Source organism: Balaenoptera borealis, assembly GCF_965194805.1.
Source record: "Balaenoptera borealis genome assembly, chromosome: 4".
Classification (NCBI taxonomy): Eukaryota; Metazoa; Chordata; class Mammalia; order Artiodactyla; family Balaenopteridae; genus Balaenoptera; species Balaenoptera borealis.
In genome coordinates, this window is record NC_138861.1 from 120,538,110 (window position 1) to 120,563,088 (window position 24,979).

General features: G+C 41.0%; 1 protein-coding gene across 1 annotated transcript in view; it reads right to left on the reverse strand.

Annotated features, from left to right (window-relative positions):
- The window catches only part of PLA2G12A (phospholipase A2 group XIIA), a 35,597-nt gene extending 17,027 nt beyond the window's left edge, over positions 1 to 18,570 (reverse strand). The window contains exons 1-3 of the mRNA XM_082389199.1: positions 18,086 to 18,570; positions 1,241 to 1,317; positions 63 to 228 (exon numbers count right to left, since the gene is read on the reverse strand). Coding sequence (XP_082245325.1) covers positions 63 to 228; positions 1,241 to 1,317; positions 18,086 to 18,293 — 451 coding nt within the window. The 5' untranslated portion in view covers positions 18,294 to 18,570. The remainder of the gene's footprint in view (positions 1 to 62; positions 229 to 1,240; positions 1,318 to 18,085) is intronic.
- Between the last annotated feature and the right edge of the window lie 6,409 nt (positions 18,571 to 24,979).

Sequence of the window (24,979 nt, forward strand, 5' to 3'; positions counted from 1 at the left end):
CAAAAGCATCTAATAAAACTTCCCAGACTGCACTCATCCCCATCCCACCGAATCAGCCTTACCCTGCACATGCTGAGCTAGCCCTAGTGTTTTCTGCACATCTCGGCAAATCTTGGAGAGGCAATACTGAAACTCCTCATCACAGTCGTTTTTGCTTTTGCCGCAGGTCTCATAGCACCTGTCGTGTTGGTTGCAGCACTTTGTCAAGGAAGGGATGCCAATGTTAAGCTGAAAGAGACATTTGGATGGATGATTGCTGATGAAATTCAAACCTTCTCTGAAGTAGCGCATCAAAGAAACTTAGAAATCAAAGACAACACTGTTATATAGATAATTTCCAAAATTCGTTTCTGCCTCCAAATGCTTTCCAGGTTAGATTTCTCTCCATCACCCTCACTTGCACCCACCCATGTTACTCCATCCTCTCAGCCATGCCTCAAAGCTCCCTATTGTGCAATGTTAGAGAATTCACAGTCATTTGCCGGTAGCAAACGCAACTTCCAATTGTCCAAAACACAAAACATAATTTTAAGAATAGAAAGATAAAGCTAGGAGCTTTAGAAGACTTTTGCAGGGGCTATGCAAGTATGATTTTTGGATATTCCCAAGTATTTTGCGCCTCCTCCTTCAATAAAATGTACTTTATATGAAATGTCACCAACAACTTCTAAGTTCCTACAACTCAAACTTTATTTTTGGTTTTTATGGTTTAATCTTTAAGTGTTCATCCATTCCCTAAAGACGTTATTCCTTCGAATCTGTAATTATCTTTAACTATTTTAAATAACTTTATATGCAAAACCCTTGTGTCTAGGAATCACTTTCATAAAACATTTTTCTCCCATAATACTGGCTCAGATTCAGCCTCCCTTACAACAAACACACAGCTATCCCACTTAGCCTAGTTTTAATATAGAAAATATTATGCTTTCCTGTACTTTTTCATCCTAAGTAGTGTTACTTCTATACTCTAAACTTTTCAATCATACTTGTGACATGAGGAAATATTATTTAAATGGTATTAACATCTACAAGATTAAAAAATAAAACATGACTTTTACTCCATTTAGTTTCATTAGGACTTATTAAATGTGTTTTAGCTATAAAAGAATATAACAAACCTGATCACTATTACAAAAAACAAAATTATTTCTGAGCCTGAGAACATACTGATGGTGTATCAAGAGTATTCCGTAGCCTACCAATCATAAAAACTTCGCAAATAAAAAATGATATTTACATGAACACCGAACAGTGGGGAGCCACATCCATTCGGCGGGGAGGGTTTATATCCGTAACGTGGAACAGGCTTAGATCCTATAAAATATAAATGGTATCATAATTAATTTTCAAATATGCTAGAGAATACATACACAAAAAGGTCTACAATGTGCTAGACTAGCCCTGGAAATATTTACTATTTGGATGCTAACATAAGTGACTATGTGTTTATTCGGATGAGCATTAAAAATGCTAATTTGTCTACTGAATTATTTTTACTTTTCCTGAAGCAAAATATGTACAAACGTGTACATGTACGCATAGATGGCAGTTCATAAAATATTATGGTGGTTCATAAAATGTAATTATATTTGCAAGCCTACACCATACAAACATGTGAATCCTTATTCTGGACTTCTGTCAATTTCAGAGCTTACATGCCAGACTAGGTCCATATATGTGAAACATAAATCCACACCATTTTCCTGTACATTCTAATGCTTATATATTTAGGTTAAAATCTACAGGGCAAGAACTGTATCTTCCCAACCTCAGCCAACGCTCCATTGTACACAAACCTCAATAACCATTAACTAGAGCCTAAAGCTAAGGAAGACACGGTCATCTGATCATTTAATTACTTTAATATCATTATAAGACATTACAGGACCATTCTAGCCCAGACTCCAACCAACCATTTCACAAATATACTCCTCTGCCATCTAAGGAAAAAGGCAAGAAACAAAGATAGCTTGGTAAACTATTACTCCAGTTATACTCTCCTTAATAGCACCAATAGTTCAGTAACAAGGAGAAAGATGACATTATCAAAGCAATCTTAAATGTTGGAAGATACTCCAGAAATATCTCTCCTCATGTAATACAGAAATCACTTCAATATACCGAAGAGTTTTTGAATGTTTCCCACAATCCTATAGTGTCAGGAAACAGCCTACTCCATTGTGGACTGGCATTAACTGTTGAGTTCTTTCTTCTCTTTTTTGCGTAAATTCTACCTGTAAGCAATCCTCTGCCCTCTGGGGGACACAAAGCCACCCAATTCCCTATTTTACATGATAATCCTTTCACACACCTGGGGCTACCATTTATCTTCCACAAATAAAATATCCCCAGTTATTCCAAATACCACCCCACATTTGGATACTTCGGAGAGACACAAAGTATTCCACCAACTTTCATTCAATTAACATTTATAACTAGGAGACTTTAAGTTTGCCCTCCAAAAGTAAAGTGAGGAAGAAAAAAAGCAACCCTTCCAGTAATCAGCCATCAAAATAAGTAATCCACTCAAAGTAATGAACTAAAAATGGTTTAAGGGCGCTGCTAAGACTCACATGCTCAACTGAGGTGACCAAGGAGAGCCTCAAGAGAGCATAACTTCACGGAGATATAAAGTTCCACCCAGTCTGAAGAACAATGTGTACAAAAGGGAATCGTTATGATGGATCTAGCAAAGAGGAGGCCAATGACAGAAGTTTCTCTAGCACTGTCCAAGAGGAGGGCTGTTCCTGGGCCCTTGGAAGATGAAGGTAGATGCCTCAGGCTATCACAGGTGAGTCACTGTGATCCTTCAACTCCTGCTTTTAGTCCTTCACTCTTAAGAAAACTCTTTACGATTTCGCATTCCACTCTAAAGGGGCTACAGAGAGAGGATATTCTAACTATCAATACTTGGATATCTAATGGGCACCTCAAACTTAAGGTGTACCTCCTGCCATTCACCCCCAAACCTGCTCCATCCACAGTTCCCTCTTCTCAGGTAACAGAAATCCATCCTTCCATGTGCTCAGGGAAAAAACCTCAGCCATCTTTAACTCTCTCATTTTCTTATATCCCACATCCAATTCAACAGCATATCCTGTTGACTCTACCTTCAAAATATTCAGAATCTAACCACTTCTCACCACCTCCACTGCTACCATCCTGCTCCAAGTCACCATGGATTACTGCCATAACCCAACTAGTCTTTTTGGTTTCCCCACCCAACACCACCTCCAGCTATGGTCCAATCTCAACACTGAACCTGAGTGATCCTATTAAAATATATGTTAGATTAAGTCTTTGCTCTGCCAAAACCCCTCCAATGGTTTGCTAGTATTTTATTCAGAATAAAAGCTGGGACTTTCCTGGTGGTCCAGTGGTTAAAACTCTGCACTTCCACTGAGGGGTGCGTGGGTTCGAACCCTGGTTGGGGAACTAAGATCCTATATGCCATGCTGCACAGCCAGAAAAAAGAAAAAAGTCAAAAGTCCTTTCATTGTCTATAAGCCCTATATAATGGCATCTCCGACCTCATCTCCTTACTGTTCTCTCTCCTCTTCCTTCCTTCCTCACTCCATCCCATCACATCTGACCTCTTTGCTGGGCCACAGACACTCCAGGTCTGCTCTTGCCTTAGTGTCACTGAAGCTGCTGTTTTTCTATGTGGATACTCTTCCTCCTGACATCTACATACTTCTTCATGTTCAAGGCCTTTTCTGACCATACCATTGGTAGCACATATGACCTTCTAACATATTACTAACCTATTTTGTTTATTATCTGTCACCCCATATTAAAATATAAACTCTTTGAGGGCAGGGATTTTTGTCTATTTTGTACCCCCAACGCATAGTGCAATGTCTGGCATATAGTTAGGTTCTCAATAAATATTTGTTGATGAATGAATGAATGAAGAATACTTGGAAGCCTAATATTCATGGCAGTTATAATACTCATTATAAATAAACGGGTACTGCTGTTTACCCTTCAGTCTCTTTTGAGTTTGGTGAGCATTCATCAGCTTCCAAAGACTGATCACTTCTAGTTTGTCACATCCAGAATGTGGCACCCCAAACTGAACACCATTAGGAATGATGGGTCTATTTTGAGCTGGATAAACTACTTGTATTAATATAACCTAAGACAGCATATGTTTCAGCTATGTCTCAGTGCTAAAATACAGCACAGGACTTCCCTGGTGGCACAGTGGCTAAGAATCCACTTGCCAATGCAGGGGACACGGGTTTGAGGCCTGGTCCGGGAAGATCCCACATGCCGAGCAATGAAGCCCGTGTGCCACAACTACTGAGCCTGCACTCTAGAGCCTGTGAGCCACAACTACTGAGCTTGTACTCTAGGGCCTGTGAGCCACAACTACTGAGCCCGCATGGCACAACTACTGAAGCCCATGCACCTAGAGCCCGTGCTCCGCAACGAGAAGCCACCACAATGAGAAGCCCGCGCACCGCAGCGAAAAGTAGCCCCCGCTTGCCGTAACTAGAGAAAGCCCACGCGCAGCAATGAAGACCCAATGCAGCCAAAAAATAAATAAATTTTAAAAAATAAAATAAAATACAGCACAATAACAGTAGAAAAAAGTTTTTTTTCTAAAATGAACTTTTTAACATCTACTGCTAGAGGCTCAGCACTTCTGCCATTTAATTTTTGAGCCTAAAACACTAGGTTATAAAACTCTTATCTTGTTAGTTTTAGTTCATCATTCAGGACTGTTAAGCAGATTTTAAATCTAGAGGTATTCACCCAGTGTTACTTGTTATACCCAGATATTCACAAACTTGAGACACTGATTTAACCAGGACAGAGATCTGCAACACCCTGCTAGAGATGAGCCCTCTCTACAAGAAGCCATGACGTCATTAACCCAATCCTTTGGGTAGACCGCTTAGCCAGTTGTGATTTCACCTAAAACAAGTTCTATCCAGCCTACACTTCTCATGGGAGTATCATGAGAGACTAGGCATCTGATCTACCCTACCATGCTAGAAACCTCTTCACCGAAAGGGAGGAAGGCTGAATCAGCATTATATCCTTGGGGAAGCCATTCTAGCCCCTTGAAGTTCTCTCTTGTCAAGGGTTTTAACAATCAACTGTCTAAAATGTTTAGAAACTCATGTAGCAAGAGATACTAAGCAGTGAGTCACATTTATAGTCTGAAAAAAGTACAATAAATATGCCAAAGAGTGTTCAAAAAGTCTGGAAACAGAAAAAATAGTTTATTTAATATACATATTTTTTTCAGGTTAACAACTGGACTTTTTGCTTTAAATTAAGAAGCATATCACCTTAAAAGGTGCCTGGAGATTGAAGCAACACATATCAGGCATATTACTTGAAAATCTAACCAACAAGCTGTTTATCCTGTTTCCAACTTTGTGGATACCCCGTACACTACCCCTGCCAGTCTCCAGATTTCTGGTACTTATCTCTTCTCTATGAGGATCAAAGATTACCACCCTCAGACAACTGATACGGGCCTAGAGTTTTAAAGGCATGTGGATGTCTAATCTCTTCAAGTGTCTGTTTTTTTTTTTTTTTAACCAGAAAGTTATTTCTCTCAATGTTATACAACAGTAGCACTTCTATTTTCCCTTCCCTTTGTTTTTTATATAAACCCATACACTTTTCTTCGATTTTGGGTCTATAAAAACATTTCTGAACATTCTGATGTGTACAATAATAGTGATACATACCTGTGTGCATATGTGTTGATATATACAGACATTACCTCATTTTGTAAAAGATAATTACCTTTGAACGGGAGAACGATTAGAAGCAAATGAAGTCAGGGAAAACAAAACAAAATATACTTACTATAAGAGAATAAAGAGGAAAAGAGTACAGAGAAAATCAGCTGGCAAAAATGAAAATGGAGGCAAGGATGGAAGTAGTAGTCATCTCAAACATGGCTAGTGCTTAAAACTGTCCTAAGAGAGGAGCTGCTAAAATGGAGTAATAAAGAACATAGATCTACTGTATGTGAAATACTAGACAATAACACCATGAAATAAGTGCTGGTAAAACTGGCTCTCCAGTGTAAGTGGAAAAAGGGGCATGTGTTTCTTTTTTGTTTCTTTTGAAGGAACCTACTATTATCAGTTCCTCAGAGAGGCCTTTCTTACTCACTCTATTTGGAATAGTGCCCCTTCACTTTTATATCCATTCCATACACCCACGGTTGGCTTTATTTTTCTTTCTAACATTTATTAACCAAATTAACATAATTAGTTTCTATGGAGACAGCAATTTTGTCTTGCTCACCTAGAAGATGCCTGGCACAAAGTGGGTGCACAGGAAATCACCAGATGAAAAAATGAGAAACATTCCTTGCTGAAATTAAAATCTTCTTTATCCACAGCAAAACATAAAACAAAACAAAACCAAAACAAACAAAACAACCCCCCCCCCAAAAAAAACCCCAGAAAATTGAACTAGTTTCCTGAAATTTTTAAAAGTGTTTTAAATTCTAAATTCATCTTTATGTTGAAATAATTATTTCTGAGCAACTTACACAGAAGGTTGTTGATTTAAGATTAAGTGGATATGGCGAAGGCTGAGAGGAGTGAGGACAAGGTGGCGGAGTGGAAGGATCTGAGCTCAGCCCCTCTCATGAAAACACCAAAATCACAACTAATTGCTGAACAACCACTGAAAAGGACTGGAACCTACCAAAAACGATATTCTACTCCCAAAGACAAAGAAACCACAAGACGGTGGTAGGAGGGTGCATTTGCCATACAATCAAATCCCATACCCGCCAGGTGGATGACCGACAAAATGGAAAATAATTATATCACAGACTTATCTCCCACTAAGAGTTCTGAGCCCCAGGTCAGGCTCCCCAGTCTGGGCGTGTGGCATCAGGAGGAGGAACCCCCAGAACATTGTGCTTTGAAGGTCAGGGGGGCTTGACTGCAGGAAATCAACAGGACGGGAGAAAACAGAAAGGCCTCTCTTGGAGGACACACACAAGGCCTTGGGTGCATCGGGACCCAGGGGAAAAAGCGGTGACTTCATAAGACCAGACCTACCTGCTGATCTTGGAGGGTCTCCTGGGGAGACGGGGGGCACTTATGGCTCACTGTGGGGACAAGGACACTGGCAGCAGAGTTATTTGGAAGTACTCGTTGGCATGAGCTGTCGTGGAGACCACCATTTTGATGCCAAGACCTGGCCCCACCCTCCCCTGTGCTGGGAAGCCTCAGGCTAAACAACCAACAAGGAAGGAACACAGCCCCACCAATCAGCAGACAGGCTACTTAAAGTCTTCTTGAGCCCACAGCCACCTCTAAACACACTGTTTGACATGGCCCTGCCCACCAGAGGGACAACACCCAGCTCCACGCCCCAGTGGCACCAGTCCCTCCCACCAGGAAGCCTGCACAAGCCTCCTAGACCACTCTCACCCACAGAAGCAAGAGGAACTACAATCCTGCAGCCTGTGGGACCACAAACACAGAGTTAGACAAAATGAGACAGCAGAGGAGTATGTTCCAAACAAAGGAAAAGACAAAACCCCTGAAGAACTAAGTGAAGTGGAGATAAGCAATCTACCCGAAAAACAATTCAGAATAATGATAGTAAAGATGATCCAAGATCTCAGAAAAGGTGGAGGCACAGATCGAGGATATACAAGAAATGTTTCACAGAGAGCTAGAAGAATTAAAGTACAAACAGAGTTCAACAATACAATAAATGCAATAAAAAATACATTAGAAGGAATCAATAGCAGAACAAATGAAGCAGAAGAACGGATAAGTGAGCTGAAGACAGAATGGTGTAAATCACTGCCGTGGAACAGAATAAAGAAAAAAGAATGAAAAGAAATGAGGACAGTCTCAGAGACCTCTGAGACAACATTAAATGCACCAACATTCACATTGTAGGGGTTCCAGAAAGAGAAAAGAGACAGAAAGAGTCTGAGAAAATACTTGAAGAGATAATAGCTGAAAACTTCCCTAACATGGGAAAGGAAACAGTCACCCGAGTCCAGGAAGTGCAGAGAGTCCCATACAGGATCACCCAAAGAGGAACACACTGAGACACATATTAATCAAACGGACAAAAATTAAAGACAAAGAGAAAATATTAAGAACAACAAGGGAAAAGCAACAAATAACATACAAAGGAATCCCCATAAGGTTATCAGATGATTTTTCAGCAGAAACTCTGCAGGCCAGAAGGGAGTGGCACAATATATTTAAAATGATGAAAGGGGAAAACCTACAACCAAGAATACTCTACCAGCAAGGCTCTCATTTAGATTCGAGGAAGAAATCAAAAGCTTTACAGACAAGCGAAAGCTAAGAGAATTCAGCACCACCAAACCAGCTTTACAACAAATGCTAAAGGAACTTCTCTAGGTGGAAAAGAAAAAGCCACAACTAGAAACAAGAAAATTATGAGCGGGAAAGCTCACCAGTAAAAGCAAACACACAGTAAAGATAGGAAATCATCCACACACAAATACGATATCAAAACCAGCAATCGTGGGGCTTCCCCGGTGGCACAGTGGTTAAGAATCCGCCTGCCAATGCAGGGGACATGGGTTCAAGCCCTGCTCCGGGAAGATCCCACATGACGCAGAGCAACTAAGCCTGTGTGCCACAGCTACTGAGCATGTGCTCTAGAGCCCCCGAGTCACAACTACTGAGCCCATGTGCCACAACTACTGAAGCCCACGTGCCTAGAGCCCGTGCTCCACAAGAGAAGCCACCGCAATGAGAAGCCTGCGCACTGCAATGAAGAGTAGCACCCACTCGCTGCAACTAGATAAAGCCCGTGTGCAGCAACAAAGACCCAACACAGCTAAAAATAAATTAAAAGAAAAAACCAAACAAAAAAACCCAGCAATCGTGAGAAGAGGAGAGTACAAATGCAGGATATAGGAAATGTATTTGAAATTAAGAGACCAACAACTTAAAACAATCTTGTATATGTACAGACTGCTATAGCAAAACCTCATGGTAACCGCAAACCAAAAATCTACAATAGATAGACACACACAGACAAAATAGGAATCCAAACACAACATTAAAGATAGTCATCCAGTCACAAGACAGGAGAACAAAAAAGGTAGGGAAGAAAAAAGACCTACAAAAACAAATCCAAAACAATTAACAAAACGGCAGTAAGAACATAGATATCAATAATTACCTTAAATGTAGATGAATTAAATGCTCCAATCAAAAGACACAGACTGGCTGAATGAATACAAAAACAAGACCCATGTATATGCTGTCTACTAGAGGCCCACTTCAGATCTAGGGACACACACAGACTGAAAGTGAGGGGATGGAAAAAGGTATTCCATGCAAATGGAAATCAAAATAAAATGGGAGTAGCAATACTCATATCTGACAAAATCGACTTTAAAGACTGCTACAAGAGACAAAGAAGGACACTACATACGATCAAGGGAGCAATCCAAGAAGAAGATATAACAATTATAAATATATATGCACTCAACGTAGGAGCACCCCAATATATAAAGGAAATGCTAATAGCCATAAAAGAAGAAATCAACAGTAACAGAATAATAGTGGGGGACTTTGACACCCCACTTACATCAATGGACAGATCATCCAGACAGAAAGTCAATAAGGAAACACAGGCCTTCAATGATACATCAGACCAGATGGACTTAATTGATATTTATAGAACATTCCATCCAAAAGCAGCAGAATACACATTCCTTTCAAGTGCACACAAAACATTCTCCAGGATAGATCACATGCTGGGGCCTAAAGCAAGCTTTGGTAAATTTAAGAAAACTGAAATCATATCAAGCATCTTTTCTGACAAACAATGAGATTAGAAATCAGCTACAAGAAAAAAACTGTAAAAATCACAAACATGTGGAGGGTAAGCAATATGTTACTAAACAACCAATGGATCACTGAAGAAATCAAAGAGGAAATCAAAAACTACTTACAGACATTATGAAATTATATTCATATAATTATATGAAGTTATACCTATTGGTTTATACTAAAGGAGACTATGACCACTAAAAAAAAAAAAATACCTACAGACAAATGAAAACAAAAATATGATCCAAACCCTATGGGACACAGCAAAAGCAGTTCTAAGAGGGAAGTTTATAGCAATACAATCTTACCTCAGGAAACAAGAAAAATCACAAATAAATAACCTAAACTTACACCTAAAGCAACCAGAGAAAGAAGAACAAAAAACCCAAAGTTAGCAGAAGGAAAGAAATCATAAAGATCAGAGCAAAAATAAATGAAATAGAGATGAAGAAAACAATAGAAAAGATCAATGAAACCAAAGGCTGGTTCTTTGAGAAGATAAACAAAATTGATAAACCTTTAGCCAGACTCATCAAGAAAAAAAGGGAGAGGGCTCAAATCAATAAAATGAGAAATGAAAAAGGAGAAGTTACAACTGACACCACAGAAATACAAAGGATCTTAAGAGACTACTACAAGCAACTATATGCCAATAAAATGGACAAATTCTTAGAAAGGTACAATCTCCCAAAACTGAACCAGGAAGAAATAGAAAATATGAAGAGACCAATCACAAGCACTGAAATTGAAACTGTGATGAAAAATCTTCCAACAAACAAAAGTCCAGGACCAGATGGTTTCACAGGCGAATTCTAGCAAACATTTAGAGAAGAGTTAACACCTATCCTCCTCCAACTATTTCCAAAATTGCAGAGGAAGGAACACTTGTAAACTCATTCTATGAGGCCACCATCACCTTGATACCAAAACCAGACAAAGATACCACAAAGAAAGAAAATTGCAGGCCAATATCACTGATGAACATAGATGTAAAAATCCTCAACAAAATACTAGCAAACCAAATCCAACAATACATTCGAAGGCTCATACACCATAGTCAAGTGGGATTTATCCCAGGGATGCAAGGATTTTTTTAATTCCACAAATCAATCAGTGTGATACACCACATTAACTAACTGAAGAATAAAAACCATGTGATCATCTCAACAGATGCAGAAAAAGCTTTTGACAAAATCCAACACCCATTTGTGATAAAAGCTCTCCAGAAAGTGGGTATAGAGGGAACATACCTCAACATAATAAAGGCCATATATCACAAACCCACAGATGACATCATACTCAATGGCGAAAAGCTAAAAGTATTTCCTCTATAATAAGGAACAAGAGAAGGATGTCCACTCTCACTACTTTTATTCAACATTGTTTTGGAAGTCCTAGCCATGGCAATCAGAGAAGAAAAAGAAATAAAAGGAATCCAAATTGGAAAAGAAGTTAAACTGTCACTGTTTGCAGATGACATAATACTATACATCACAGAAAATCCTAAAGGTGACACCAGAAAACTACTAGAGCTCATCAATGAATTTGGTAAAATTGCAGGATACAAAATTAATACACAGAAATCTGTTGCATTTCTATACATTAACAAAAGATCAGGAAAAGAAATGAAGGAAACAATCCCATTTACCACTGCAACAAAAAGAATACCTAGGAATAAACCTACCTAAGGAAGCAAAAGATCTATTCTCTGAAAACTATAAGATGCTGATGAAAGAAATTGAAGATGACACAGACAGATGGAAAAATATACCATGTTCTTGATTGGAAGAATCAATATTGTCAAAATGACTATACTACCCAAGGTAATCTACAGATTCAATGCAATCCCTATCAAATTACCAATGGCATTTTTCATGGAACTAGAACAAATAATTCTAAAATTTGTATGGAAACACAAAAGACTCTCAATAGCCAAAGCAGTACTGAGAAAGAAAAACGGAGCTGGAGGAATCAGGCTTCCTGAGTTCAGACTATACTCTAAAGCTACAGTATTCAAAACACTATGGTACTGGCACAAAGACTTATAGATCAATGTAACAAGACAGAAAGCCCAGAAATAAACCTATGCCCCTATGGTCAATTAATCTATGACAAAGGAGGCAAGGGTATACAGTGGAGAAAAGACAGTTTCTTCAATAAGTGGTGTTGGGAAAACTGGACAGCTACATGTAAAAGAATGAAATTAGAACATTCTCTAACACCATACACAAAAATAAACTCAAAATGGATTAAAGACCTATATGTAAGACTGGATACTATAAAACTCTTAGAGGAAAACATAGGCACAACACTCTTTGACATAAATTGCAGCAATATCTTTTTGGATCCACCTCCCAAACTAATGAAAATAAAAACAAAAATAAACAAATGGGACCGAATTAAACTCAAAAGCTTTTGCACAGCAAAGGAAACCATACACAAAATAAAAAGACAAGCCCCAGAATGGGAGAAAATATTTGCAAATGATGTGACCAACAAGGGATTAATCTCCAAAATATACAAACAGCTCATGCAGCTCAATAAAAAAATAACAAACAACCCAATCAAAAACTGGGCAGAAGACCTAAATAGACATTTCTCCAAAAAGCACATGAAAAGATGCTCAACATCACTAATTATTAGAGAAATGCAAATCAAAACTACAATGAGGTATCACCTCACAGTGGTCAGAATGGGCATCATCAAAAAGTCTACAAACAATAAATGCTGGAGAGAATGTGGAGAAAAGCGAACCCTCCTACACTGCTGGTTGGAATGTAAGTCAGTACAGCCACTATGGAGAACAGTATGGAGGTTCCTTAAAAAAACTAAAAATAGATCTACCATATGATCCAGCAATCCCACTTCTGGGCACATATCCGGAGAAAACCATACTTTGAAAAGATACATGCAACCCAATGTTCACTGCAGTACTATTTACAACAGCCAAGACATGGAAGCAACCTAAATGTCCATCGACAGATGAGTGGATAAAGAAGATGTGGTACATATGTACAATGGAATATTACTCAGCCATAAAAAAGAATGAAATAATGCCATTCGCAGCAATATGGATGGGCCTAGAGATTATCATACTAAGTGACAAAAGTCACACAAAATGATACAAATGAATTTATTTACAAAACAGAAACAGATTCACAGACTTAGAAAACAAACTTATGGTTACCAGAGGGGAAAGGTGGGGGAGGGATAAATTAGGAGGTTGGGATTAACACATACACAGTACTATATATAAAACAGATAAACAACAAGGACCTACTGTATAGCACAGGGAACTCCACTCAGTACTCTGTAATAATTTACATGGGGAAAGAATCTAAGAATAGATGTATGTATATGTATAACTAAATCACTTTGCTGTACACCTGAAACTAACACAACACTGTAAATCAACTATACTCCAATGTAAAATAAAAATTAAAAAATAAATAAAAGTTAAAAAAAGAAAAAATGGTTAGGTTGATATAGATACCATGATTACAACTGTATTCATATCATTTTAAGTGTTGTTATAAAAGGTGTTATAAGCTGCTGATCATTAAAAATATTTAGCATTTCTACTGGTGCCAGTTTTTACTAAGTACTATGAACCGAAATGTGTCCCCGCCAAAATCATATACTGAAGTCCTAACTCTCAATGTATTTGGTGATAGGGCCTTTAGGAGGTAATTAGGGTTAGACAAGGTCACGAGGGTAGGGCCCTCATGACAGGATTAGTACCCTTATAAGAAGAGGCACCAGAGAACTTACTTTCCCTTCACCCCCTGCCCCTACCATGCAAGAAGGCAGCTGTCTGCAAGCCAGAAAGAGAGCTCTCACCACAGAAAAGTGTTGGCTAGGGCTTTCCTGGTGGCGCAGTGGTTAAGAATCCACCTGCCAATGCAGGGGATACGGATGCGATCCCTGGCCCAGGAAGATCCCACATGCCGCGGAGCAACTGAGCCCACGTGCCACAACTACTGAGCCCACGTGCCACAACTACTGAAGCCCATGTGCCTAGAGCCCGTGCTCGGCAACACGAGAAGCCACCGCAATGAGAAGCCCGCGCACCGCAAGGAAGAGTGGCCCCCGCTCGCCGCAACTAGAGAAAGCCCTTGCGCAGCAACGAAGACCCAAAGCAGCCAAAAATAAATAAATAAATACATTAAAAAAAAAAAAAAGTGTTGGCTAAACCCTGATCTTGGACTTTCTAGTCTTCAGAACTGTAAGAAATAAACTCCTGTTGTTTACATCACCCCAGTCTGTGGTATTTTATTATAGCAACCTGGGCAGACTACTACACAAAGCAAGCAAAAACTCAACAGTAGAATAAACAACATCAGAGTCAAACCAAAAATCCATGATGTGTTGGGGTCACCGTCCCCTAAAATTTGTAAGCAGAAATTACAAATTACAATATCTTAGCTTTATTGTACAGAAAGCTAAGAAAAAAAATGAGATCGGAATAAGAGTTTTTAAAACAAACCAGGGACTTCCCTGGCGGTCCAGTGGTTAAGACTCTGCCCTTCCACTGCAGGGGGTGCAGGTTCGATCCCTGGTCGGGGAGCTAAGATTCTACATGCCACAGGGTGCTGCCAAACAAAACAAAACAGAACAAAACAAAAACCAAATCCACTACATACAACTACATGGAAATACTATTCACTGATTTCACTTTTTGACTAAGCGACTGCTCTTATCTGATGCTTTATGTTTTATCATCTGTATGGGCAGTTGAAATCTAAAGATTCTCCTGGACTGAGACAATGATACTTCTTTTCTACATATTTTTCTTAATTTGGTGTAAATACCTTCAAGAGACCAATTTCCTTCACCTGAAAGACATTGAAATGGACGAGAAGCATGAAGGGAAGCCTGTTGGGTCACAGAAAGATCTTATCACTGTGTTTTGTATGAAGCCGTACAGAATCCCAACCTGCTTTCCCAAACACTTGAAACTTTAAATTCCTGATTATTAATCTCCAAAGGGCCCTTATGCTACTTTATTTTTCTAGTACATTCACTTTCCTATTTTCCTCAATCTCCAACACTTCTATTCCCACCTTCTCACTCAGCTGATGACCTCGATTCCTACTTCACTGAGAAAACCAAGGCAATGAGAGGATAACTTGAACACTACCCACCTAACTGGCATCTGTGCCCATATCCTCTCTGCTCTTGGCCAATCTATTTATGTACTAGAACTCACTCCTCTCACCTAAGGACATGACTCCAATAATTCTCCTTCCTCTCTCCCTTATTAGTGTTTTTACTCTCTGCTGAATCATTCTCAAAAGCATACAAATATGCTGTTATTTTTCCTAATGAACCGAAAACTAGTTTTTCCATGATCACCACCCCCGGCTCCCCCCAACCGCTCCCCCCCCACAACCGCTTTCAGTTAATGGCAACACCATCCTTACAATTATTCAGGCTGAAAACTTTGGAATCCTTTTTTAGTTTACTCACAGCCTCCTTCTAAGCCATTAGCAAATGCTTTAGGCTCTTCCTTCAAAATACACCCCAAATCCAACCACTTCTCACCACCTTTATTGCTACCACCCTGAACAAAACTACCACCATGTTTGGTCTGAATTTTTGCACCCGTCACTCCGCCTCCATTCTTGCTCCCCCACCTCTCTCGACCCTTTTTATTCTGAGCACGACAGCCAAAGGGATCCTGTTAAGATATCAATTACTGAATGAATTGATGACTTATTCATAATTCTAAAAACATTTTACAAGCCAATTTTGTTTTCTATTTTTAAAGGAAATTGGAAAATTTTCTTCCTCAATCTTCTCTGCTGTCAGGGAGAAAAAAGTTAAAAGAAAAAAACAGTGACCATTAAATTTGCCCCCCTAAGTAAATTTATTTCACTCTCCGTAAAGCCTTGTTCCCACCCTAGGCAGGATGGCCAGAAGGAGCAAATCTCCATAATGCTGGCCCTTCACCAGAGCAAAGATAAGTGAATGCAACAAATCTGTGCCCTTTAATCCAACACCTCTCCCTCCGTTAAGTCTTTTTTTTTAAGGTTCCCTTGACCTCTTTACTGCGACTATTAATCACCCCTTAATCACCATGCTCCTTTAATTTTGAGACTTGTCTGTTTCTGTTTGGTCCTGATTTGGTCACTAATATTCCAGAATACAGGAAAGGTTGAGACAGTGTTCCAGGGAGACTGCTCAAGTAACAGCAATTAAAGAACAATCTTCATTATGTTGGAATTATCAACACGGTGACTTGGAACCACAATCCTATGAGCAGACAGTACTTGCTAAGTACTAAAAGATTTTCACTGAAGCATACTGTTTCCTAAATTCTCGAGTCCATTTGTGTTTTTTTAAGCTGGAGACCTTGCTCTAAACTCCAAATGGTAAATTTTGTGAGGCTTGTGGAAGAGAAGAGGATTAAGAAAAAGGAAAGATTAAAATAATATTTTTAATAAGAATAGTATCCGTTTAACTTCAGAGATATTTTAAATGTAATAAACGAAACTAAATAAACTCTAGAACGCTTGACTCATAATAAATTTATGAAGACTGATCCTTCCAAGTCTTTCCTATCTCAGTAAATGGCAACTACATCCTTCCTCTGGCTCAGGCCAAAACCTTCAGAGTCATCCTTGCCTGGCATTTCAGCTCTGGTCCTTTACACTTGCTGTTCCCTCTGCCTGGATTGTTCTTTCCCTAGATAATCACAGTGCCACCTTCCCCATTTCAGATTTCTTCTCAAATACTATCTCATCAGTGAGGCCTTCCCCCAACCTATTTAAAAGAGTAAACTAACGCCTCCCAACACCGCCACTGACGGTTCCCCTGCTGTACTGTTCTGGAATCACTGGCACACTGCAGATCTACACACACTGCAGATTTGGCTTGTTTTACTTATTCTTTAGTTTACTGTCTCTCCCCAGCAGAATGTAAGCTCCATGGACAGAAATTCTGTCAGTTTTGTTCACTGCCAAATCTCCAATTGGTACAACGCCTGACACATAGCAGGCACTCAATTATTTGTTTAATGAATGGGGATGACCAAGTAAAACTATGACATCTGCCTCAGGAAAAGCAACCATTTAATCTTCAAATTACTCACTTAACTTATTCCTCCTAACAAGCTCTACAAGGACAAAAACATCCTTCCTGATTGAACACTGGTGGTAACGTTTAGGCATACATTTAGGAAGGAATGAAATTTAGCAATTCATAGCATATAAGATATAGTTCATTCTTTACCTCCATTAACAGAAAACTAGAAATTATGACCGCATGTTGCATCACGTTTTCACATGACAGAGGTCCCTTTACAATTCACCTACGTATAGTCCAGTTTTACCTCTAAAGTCCTTTAGTTCCCTATTATTTTGAGCTGCCAAGCATTAAATTAACTAGGCCCAAACCTTGTCCACTTTTATTGGAAACATGACCTCCCAATTACTTTCTTAACATTTTGAGATTCAAAAAAGAAGCCCAAGTACTTTGTCTGAACTATTACAACATCTAAGCATTCAAAAAAGTCAAGTGCTTCAAAAGAACGATCTCTGCCTGAAATACTAAGTTATTATAACCAACAATGCCACCAAACAAGTTCTCAGATTCAAACAGAATTAAAGTTTAAAAATATGAAAAAGTAAATCAAAAGAATAATATTAATAGCAACCAACAATGAGGAGGCAGCGTCACTGGTATCTAAGGAAAGAAAATTCCTGTCAAGTACTGCTAGAATCATTTCCTAGAAGAGTTAATCAGAACTCTTTCTCAACAGTAAAGTACACCAAAAGTCTGTACAAAGGTCGCAATTTATTGTCTGTAGCTTTGCAGAAAAAAAAAAAAATTTAAACCAATTCTTGAGAAAGTTAAAAAAGCATGACTTTAAAATTCCTGCTGTTTTGCGTGTTCAGCTAATTTAAAGGCGCTAAAATCAGTCTGTTTCACTCCATCCCCATGATGCTACGTCACTAACTTCTTAGGCAACTTTCATGCAATTTCAACAATAACAACAAAAGTAAATCAGACGCAACGAAAACAGAATGGAGAGTACACTCCCAGGCGATCTCTCACATTCTAACAATAGTGGCGCGAACTCCTCAGCAGGTTTCTCAATCACAAAAATGGCAAGAATCTAGCGATAGTTAAGTTTTTCCAGGGCCAGAAGACACCGTCAAGGTCTGCCTGGCATCTCACACCTCCACGACCTCGGTCCCCCCCAAAAGCCCTGAAAGCACGGGCCTCGCAGGGCCTGGGGCTCCCCTCACCGTCATTGCACTTATACTGGCAGAGCCCGTCCTCGCCTCCCAGGAGGTCCAAGGCGGCGTTCAGGTACGTGTCTATCTTGTGAACGCCGTTCCGGATGGTCTTCAGGGTGGCTCTCCAGTCGGTGGTCTGGGCCTGCTCCTGGCACCTGAAAGCGGCGGTCAGGAGGAGAAGAAGGACGGCGAGCACGGGCCGCAGGAGCAGGGCCATCCGCGCAGCGCCGGGCCGTGCTAGGCCGCACGGGTCCCCGGAGCCGCGCCCTAGGCAGCGTCCCTCGGGTCGCCCTAGGCAGCGGCGCGGGCCCGGGGCTTGGCGACGGCGGCCAGCTCCATGCCCACGCCTCCTGCCCGGCTGGGAGGCGGGCCCTCACCGCCTGCAACAAGCTCCCGCTGGGAGACAGTGCGCCGGCGGAGATCAGGGAGCGGCACACGCGCCCACCTGGGCGGGCCGCGGGCCCTGTGCGCCTGCGCCAAGCGTGGTGCGTCTGAGGCGTGGGGGAGGCGGGAGCGCAGAGCGGCCGCTGCGTCCTCCCCACCCACGTGGTGGTCGCGGCGCGCCCCTGAGGCCGGCTCACCTGGCCCTCGTTAGTACTACCTTAGGGGTTGGTTGTACTAATTAAATACCCATGCCGGCCCCGTACCCCAGACAGGCAGATTAGTTCGTCCCGGTGTCAGTGGACATCGGTATTTTTTGAAAGCTCCCGGGGTAGTTGTAGGGTGCAGCCAGGTGGCGAACCCTTGTGACCTCATCTGACCTGTCGGGGTGCAGCCCAGCCACCCGAGCGACAAGCTTTTCATGGTGTAGACAACATCAGAGAAATGAGCCAACCCCCACTCTCCCTACCCGTAATCCCCTGCAGAGAGCGCTGTTTGAAATCGTGATTCTGCAGGATACGTGGGCCGAACGCGCATCTCACCTCCTCGGGCCCTCACCCGGTCCTCTCGAACCGCGGTGGCAGCGGTTGGGGGATCGGGATTGGAACATATTAATCCAAGGCCGTGGTGGTGCCTGGCTGACAAAGACGAGCTAGATGCTAGTTTAGAAATTTCGGAAGAAGAAAATGGTTTGACAGTAAAACCATGAGTTTTCTTCCCTGGTAAGGAAGAAGCCGTACTCCGTACTTGAACGCAGTTTTAAAAAAAAAAAAAAGGAAAGCACAGTTTTCCTACTCAAGATATTTTGTAACTTGATGGCTCCAGTGACATTTCCCTGTATTTTTTCCCAGTGCAGCGCAGAATCCTTAAATAACAATTGCAGTAATTTCGACCAGAGCTATAAATAGTTATTTAGTATCCTGGCAGTTTCCAAGAATTTTACAGTAAGATCCAGGGCAATATTGCGAGTGTTGAGAAAATATGTGTCCTTTCTATAAGAATTACCAATAAATTCTAGTTTGCCGTTTTGTGTTTCTTACAAGCTTCATGAGTTGATAATAAATGTGCAGTGCAGAGCTCATAAGAATTATCTCTATTTAGAGCTTAGTCTGTGCCAGGCACTTCATGGACTTAATCTCTCACACTCAGAACACCACTTTTCAGGAATACAACCTTTGGGCGAATTAGAAACAAAAAAGTTTAGTGGAGAGCGGCCTGCCTTAAGTCTGCCCTCAGATGCTCAGCCAGGCACCCTTGGGCTGTGATCAACTTGAACTACAGTGGAAGAAGAGGAGAAATGTGCTTGAGAGGTATTATCCTTTTTACAGTAAAGGAGTTGAGGTGCCCGCAGAGCAGTCATGTGACAGTATCCAGTCAAATCAAGGTGGCTTGCGGCATCTTAGTTCCCCCACCAGGGATGGAACCCTGGCAGTGAGAGCGCCGAGTCCTAACACTGGACCGCCAGGGAATTCCCAAGGTCTCTTTCTGCCACCACGAGATGCCAAAGATTTTTTTTTTCTTTAATTTTTGGACAGCACATTTCAACAGCTGGGAAAAGGAAACAGAATTCTTTTTTTTAAAGCTTCCTGGAGCTTTGGTTTTCTCATCTCTAAAGTTTGGATGTTGTACCAGATTACCTCTGAGGTCCCACCTAGCTCCACCAGGGGAACACTTAAACCAGGTTCAGCTCTTTCAGAGAAACTCACTGGTATGGGAATAAGTCTTCAGAAAGAAAAGACAGAATACTGTATAGTAATGTTACCTGGTTCCAGCCCTGTTATAGATGCCCCAAATCTCTCCTTTATACCTTTTCTGTATACATTTACTCCTTGGTGATCTCATCTAATTTCTTTACCCTAAATACAGCCTTAGCTCTGAGGATTCAGGTTTAGTCTTTTTTGTCTCATCTTTCCTTAGGGATTAAATTCTCAAACTCCATTTCCTCTGGCTGATAGAAATCTCTTTTTTTTTTTTTTTTAATTAATTAATTAATTTATTTTTGGCTGTGTTGGGTCTTCGTTTCTGTGCGAGGGCTTTCTCTTGTTGCAGTGAGCGGGGGCCACTCTTCATTGCGGTGCACGGGCCTCTCACTATCATGGCCTCTCTTGTTGCAGAGCACAGGTTCCAGACGTGCAGGCTCAGTAGTTTTGGCTCACGGGCCCAGTTGCTCTGCAGCATGTGGGATCTTCCCAGGCCAGGGCTCGAACCCGTGTCGCCTGCATTGGCAGGCAGATTCTCAACCACTGCGCCACTAGGGAAGCCCAGAAATCTCTTTTTCTCTTAAACAAATCTCCTTTTCTACTGTGTTCTTCATGGAAATCACTGCCATCTTTCCAGAAAACAAGATTCTAAGTTTTATTTTCACATTCTTTTCATAATCAATCATTAGATATTTGTTCTGCTGTAATGATTCCAAGATTTACTTTTTCCTCTTAATTCCTGCTGTCAGATACCAGGGTATGGCATTGACCACAGGACCAGCTACGTGATTTGCAGGGCTCAGCACAAAGTAAAAATGCAAGGCCCCTTGTTCAAAAATTATTAAGAATTTCAAGGTGATAACGGGAGATATGAAAGCAAGTCTGGAACCCTCCTAGGTTCAGGGCCTTGTGCATTGGCACAGGGTGCTTGCTGGTGAAGTCAGCCCTGATTGACCATATCACGTAACTCCTAGATGACCCACTTTCATCTTTTCTTCCAAATAGCATAAAATGTTTGAAAGAGGCTTCTTTACAGGGCACTTTCATCTACTCAGCAAAACCTGTTATTATCGAGACAGACACTATTGGTTGCAAACCCACAGCTTCCAGGTCTTGCCTGCTAGCAAATGGCTAGTTTGTCTATATATACGTTGACTGTGGATGGGCAGGAGCGGAAGTCAGGAAGCCAGTTAGGACATTATAAACCAGGTAAGATATTATTATGGCTTGGCCCAAGGAGGAAGCAGTGGAGGTGTGAAAAGTGGTCACGTTCTAGATGTAACTTGATGGTAGATCCAACAGAATTTACTGATGGATTGAATGTGGTGTAAAGGGAAAGAAGACTCAAGGACAACACTGAGGTTTTGGCTTAAACGGTTGGAAAGATAGAGAGTTCTTACCAGCTAAAATGGGGAGGATTCCAGAAGAAGCAGATTTCAGGGAAAATTTAGAAAATTAATTTCAGACATACCATGTTTGAGAAGCTTATACTGAATTTGTAGTTCAGAAGTGAGATAAGAGCTGGAAATAAACTTGGAAGTCGTCAGCATAGAAATGGCTTTTAAGCCATGGGACTAGATAAGATCCTCTAAAAAGTGAGCATGTAAAGAGGAGCAGAACAGGGTCTAAGTTGTAGGAGGTCAGGTAACTAAGCAGCAGCAAAGGAGACTAAGAAGGAACAGCCAAGTGCAGCAGGAGAGTGCTACATTCCAGTGTGTCTAAGAAAGATAGAACCATCACTTCAGTGGGTGTGCAACAAGGTGAGGACAGGATATTGATCACTGGATTTAATAACATGTAGGTTATTGGTGAACTTCACAAGAGACATGTCCATGGAGTACTGGGGAAAAAACACAATTGTACTTCCAGGAAGAAAAAATAGAAAGAGGAACTAGGGAAAGAAATTATGGTCAAAATTATCAAAATAAATTATGAAAATATAAAATATGCTGTTTTTGTGCTGATTTTTGTCTGAATGATTAAATGCCTTGGAATGGGAACTTTTGGGTGCCTGCAACTAGGCTGTGTTTTTTCTGTTTTTTTAAATTATTAATTAATTTATTTATTTATTTATTTTTGGCTGTGTTGGGTCTTAGTTGCTTCACACGGGCTTTCTCTAGCTGTGGTGAGCGGGGGCTACTCTTCGTTGAGGTGCGCGCGCTTCTTGTTGCGGTGGGTTTTCTTGTCACGGAGCACCGGCTCTAGGCGCACAGGCTTCAGTAGCTGTGGCTCGCGGGCTTTAGAGCGCAGGCTCAGTAATTGTGGCACACAGGCTTAGTTGCTCCACAGCATGTGGGATCTTCCTGGGCCAAGGCTCAAACCCGTGTCCCCTGCATTGGCAGGTGGATTCTTAACCACTGTTCCACCAGGGAAGTCCCTAGGCTGTGTTTTTTATAGAGAGCTTCCAAGTACAGTTATAAGCATGATCAATCAGATACCCTTCTAAATACCCCTAATGATCTCTTCACTGGACATGGACATCATGGAACATGATGGTATTAATGAAGTAAGAATGCAAAATTTATTGGGTTTAATGTAACATATTAACTCAGAATGCTTGGAAACTAGGATATTATGCAACCCTTTGTGTTGTGTGAAATAATGCAAAATCAACAAAATACAAATGACCAAGGGCAGTTTCTGTTTTTAGTCTTTTCCAACGTCTCATTAAATGGCCTCAGCAGTGTTATCGTAATGAAAATAAATGCCGCATGGTGAAACAATTCCAGCCATAATGATCAATCTTTACCCAGTGCTAAGGCTGGAAGGTTAGTTTCTAAAAGAGGCTCAAATTAAGGTGAAATAAGTGCTAGGTTCCAGCCTCTGCCTTTAAGAAAGAAAGAAAAATAAATAAACCAAACTCAAAAAACAAACAAAAACCCCCCAATGGCTGAATAGCTTTCAAGCTGGGAATGAAGTGAAGGACAAGAAATGGCTGTATCAGATCTGTGAACAAGAGCTGGTTCCGTGATGTGTTGAAGGTAATGGCTCTTTGCTTGGGGAGGTCTATCATCAGACAAATCTCTCTGGGCTGCTGTAATAAAATGCCACAGACTGGGTGGCTTATAAACAACAGAAGTTTATTTCTCACAGTTCTGGAGGCTGGAATTTCAAGATCAGGGTGCCAGCATGGTGGGGTTCTGGAGAAAGCCCTCTTCAGGGTTGCGACTGCTGACTTTTCGCTGTGTCCTCACATGGTGGAAGAGGTGTGGGATCTCTGAGGTCTCTTTTATAAGAATACTAATCTCATTCGTGAGGGTTCCAACCTCATGACCTAGACACCTCCCAAAGACCCCACTTCCTAATACCATCACACTGGGTATTAGGATTTCAACATATAAATTTGGAGGGTTAACCTAAAACAATAAAACACCCAGTTATTTTACCAGCAAGACAGGTTTATTCTGGAGCGGCAAAGAATTACATTTCAAGACATGCAACTATGGTGAACCACATGCAAGTCCACATGCAAGCAAAGGAGAGGAAACTTTTATAAAGGAGAAGGGGAACTTGGCAGGGGCTGTTATAAGCAAAAAGTCCATTGGAGAAAACTAGGAGCTTGAAGTATAGGAGCTTTTCATTGGCTGATTTGTGACAGTCTCTCATTGGCTGAGCTGTTGCCAGGCAAGGAAAAAATCTTTTTTCCTTCTGCTGGTGGTAGTAAAGTAGTGGTGTCAATTCCTGCTGGAAAGGCAAAGTAGTCTCTTCCTATTGGGATCTGTACTATTGATTGATATATGGAGTGGTATGTGCATGAGCGCTCGCCCTTTTAGCCTCTCAACTCCCATTTTAGTGAAGTTTCCCTTTGCTAATTTTCACAGGGGGATGCAAACATTCAGACCATAACAATCAGGGAGAGAGATTTTCAAGTGACGTTTGTGGTTAGAATGTATGATTATTTGGCACACAAAGAGGAAACACTGGAGAAGACGGAAAGGAACCTGCTTAGGTGAAATCGCAGGTTTTAGACCATCAGGATAAATTCAGGTGCGTGGTTTCTCTAGGTAGGGTTTCTGGCTACTTTCAAACTCTGGTTGATTTTGAGCTTTATATTTCCTACTATTTGTCTTCCCTGGGATCCTATAGATAGCACAGCTTCAAAATATCCCTAACTAACTAAACCTACTTCTATTCCTTTCTTCCCTTTATTTCTGCAATCAGTGGTAACACCAATCACCCCATTATCGAAGAGAAAACCTGGGAGTTATCCTAGACTTCTATCCCTCTGCCTAGTGCCCCACCTCTTCTGTCCCCAGATGTCATCTGTTTCACTCCTTAACATATCTAGAATTAGTCCCATTCTTTTTATAAGTGCCCTGCTTTGGTTTCTACATTCATCATTTTTCATTTGGAGTACTCCTATAACCTCAACTCTCTTCCCTAACTCATCTCACTCCCTCCAGTATATCTTCCTCAATGCCTCCAGCATGAACTTTCCAGAGTGTTTCACTGGTGCCAGATCTTTGGCATGAGGCCCTCCCTGATCTGGCCTTTCCTCCCTCTCCAGCTCCTCAGCTGCGCCCTGGGCTCCAGTCATGCTGAATTGCTCTCTGTCCCCTTGATGTTGAGTTTGGCTTCTCAAGCCACAGGGCCTTTGCTTTGCATCTGCCTGGAAAGTTCTTCCATAATTCAGATTAAGCTCACCTCTGGGGAAGCCTTCTTGGACTCTTAAGGCTGATTTATGATTCTCCTATGAGGTTTCCTTACCATTGTACCTGGCAAAGTGACGCTTTATAATTTATTTTCGCATCTCCCTCATAAGATGGTGAGTTCTGAGACCAGGGTTAAGTGAGATGATGACCTCTGTTTGTTGACTGCCTTT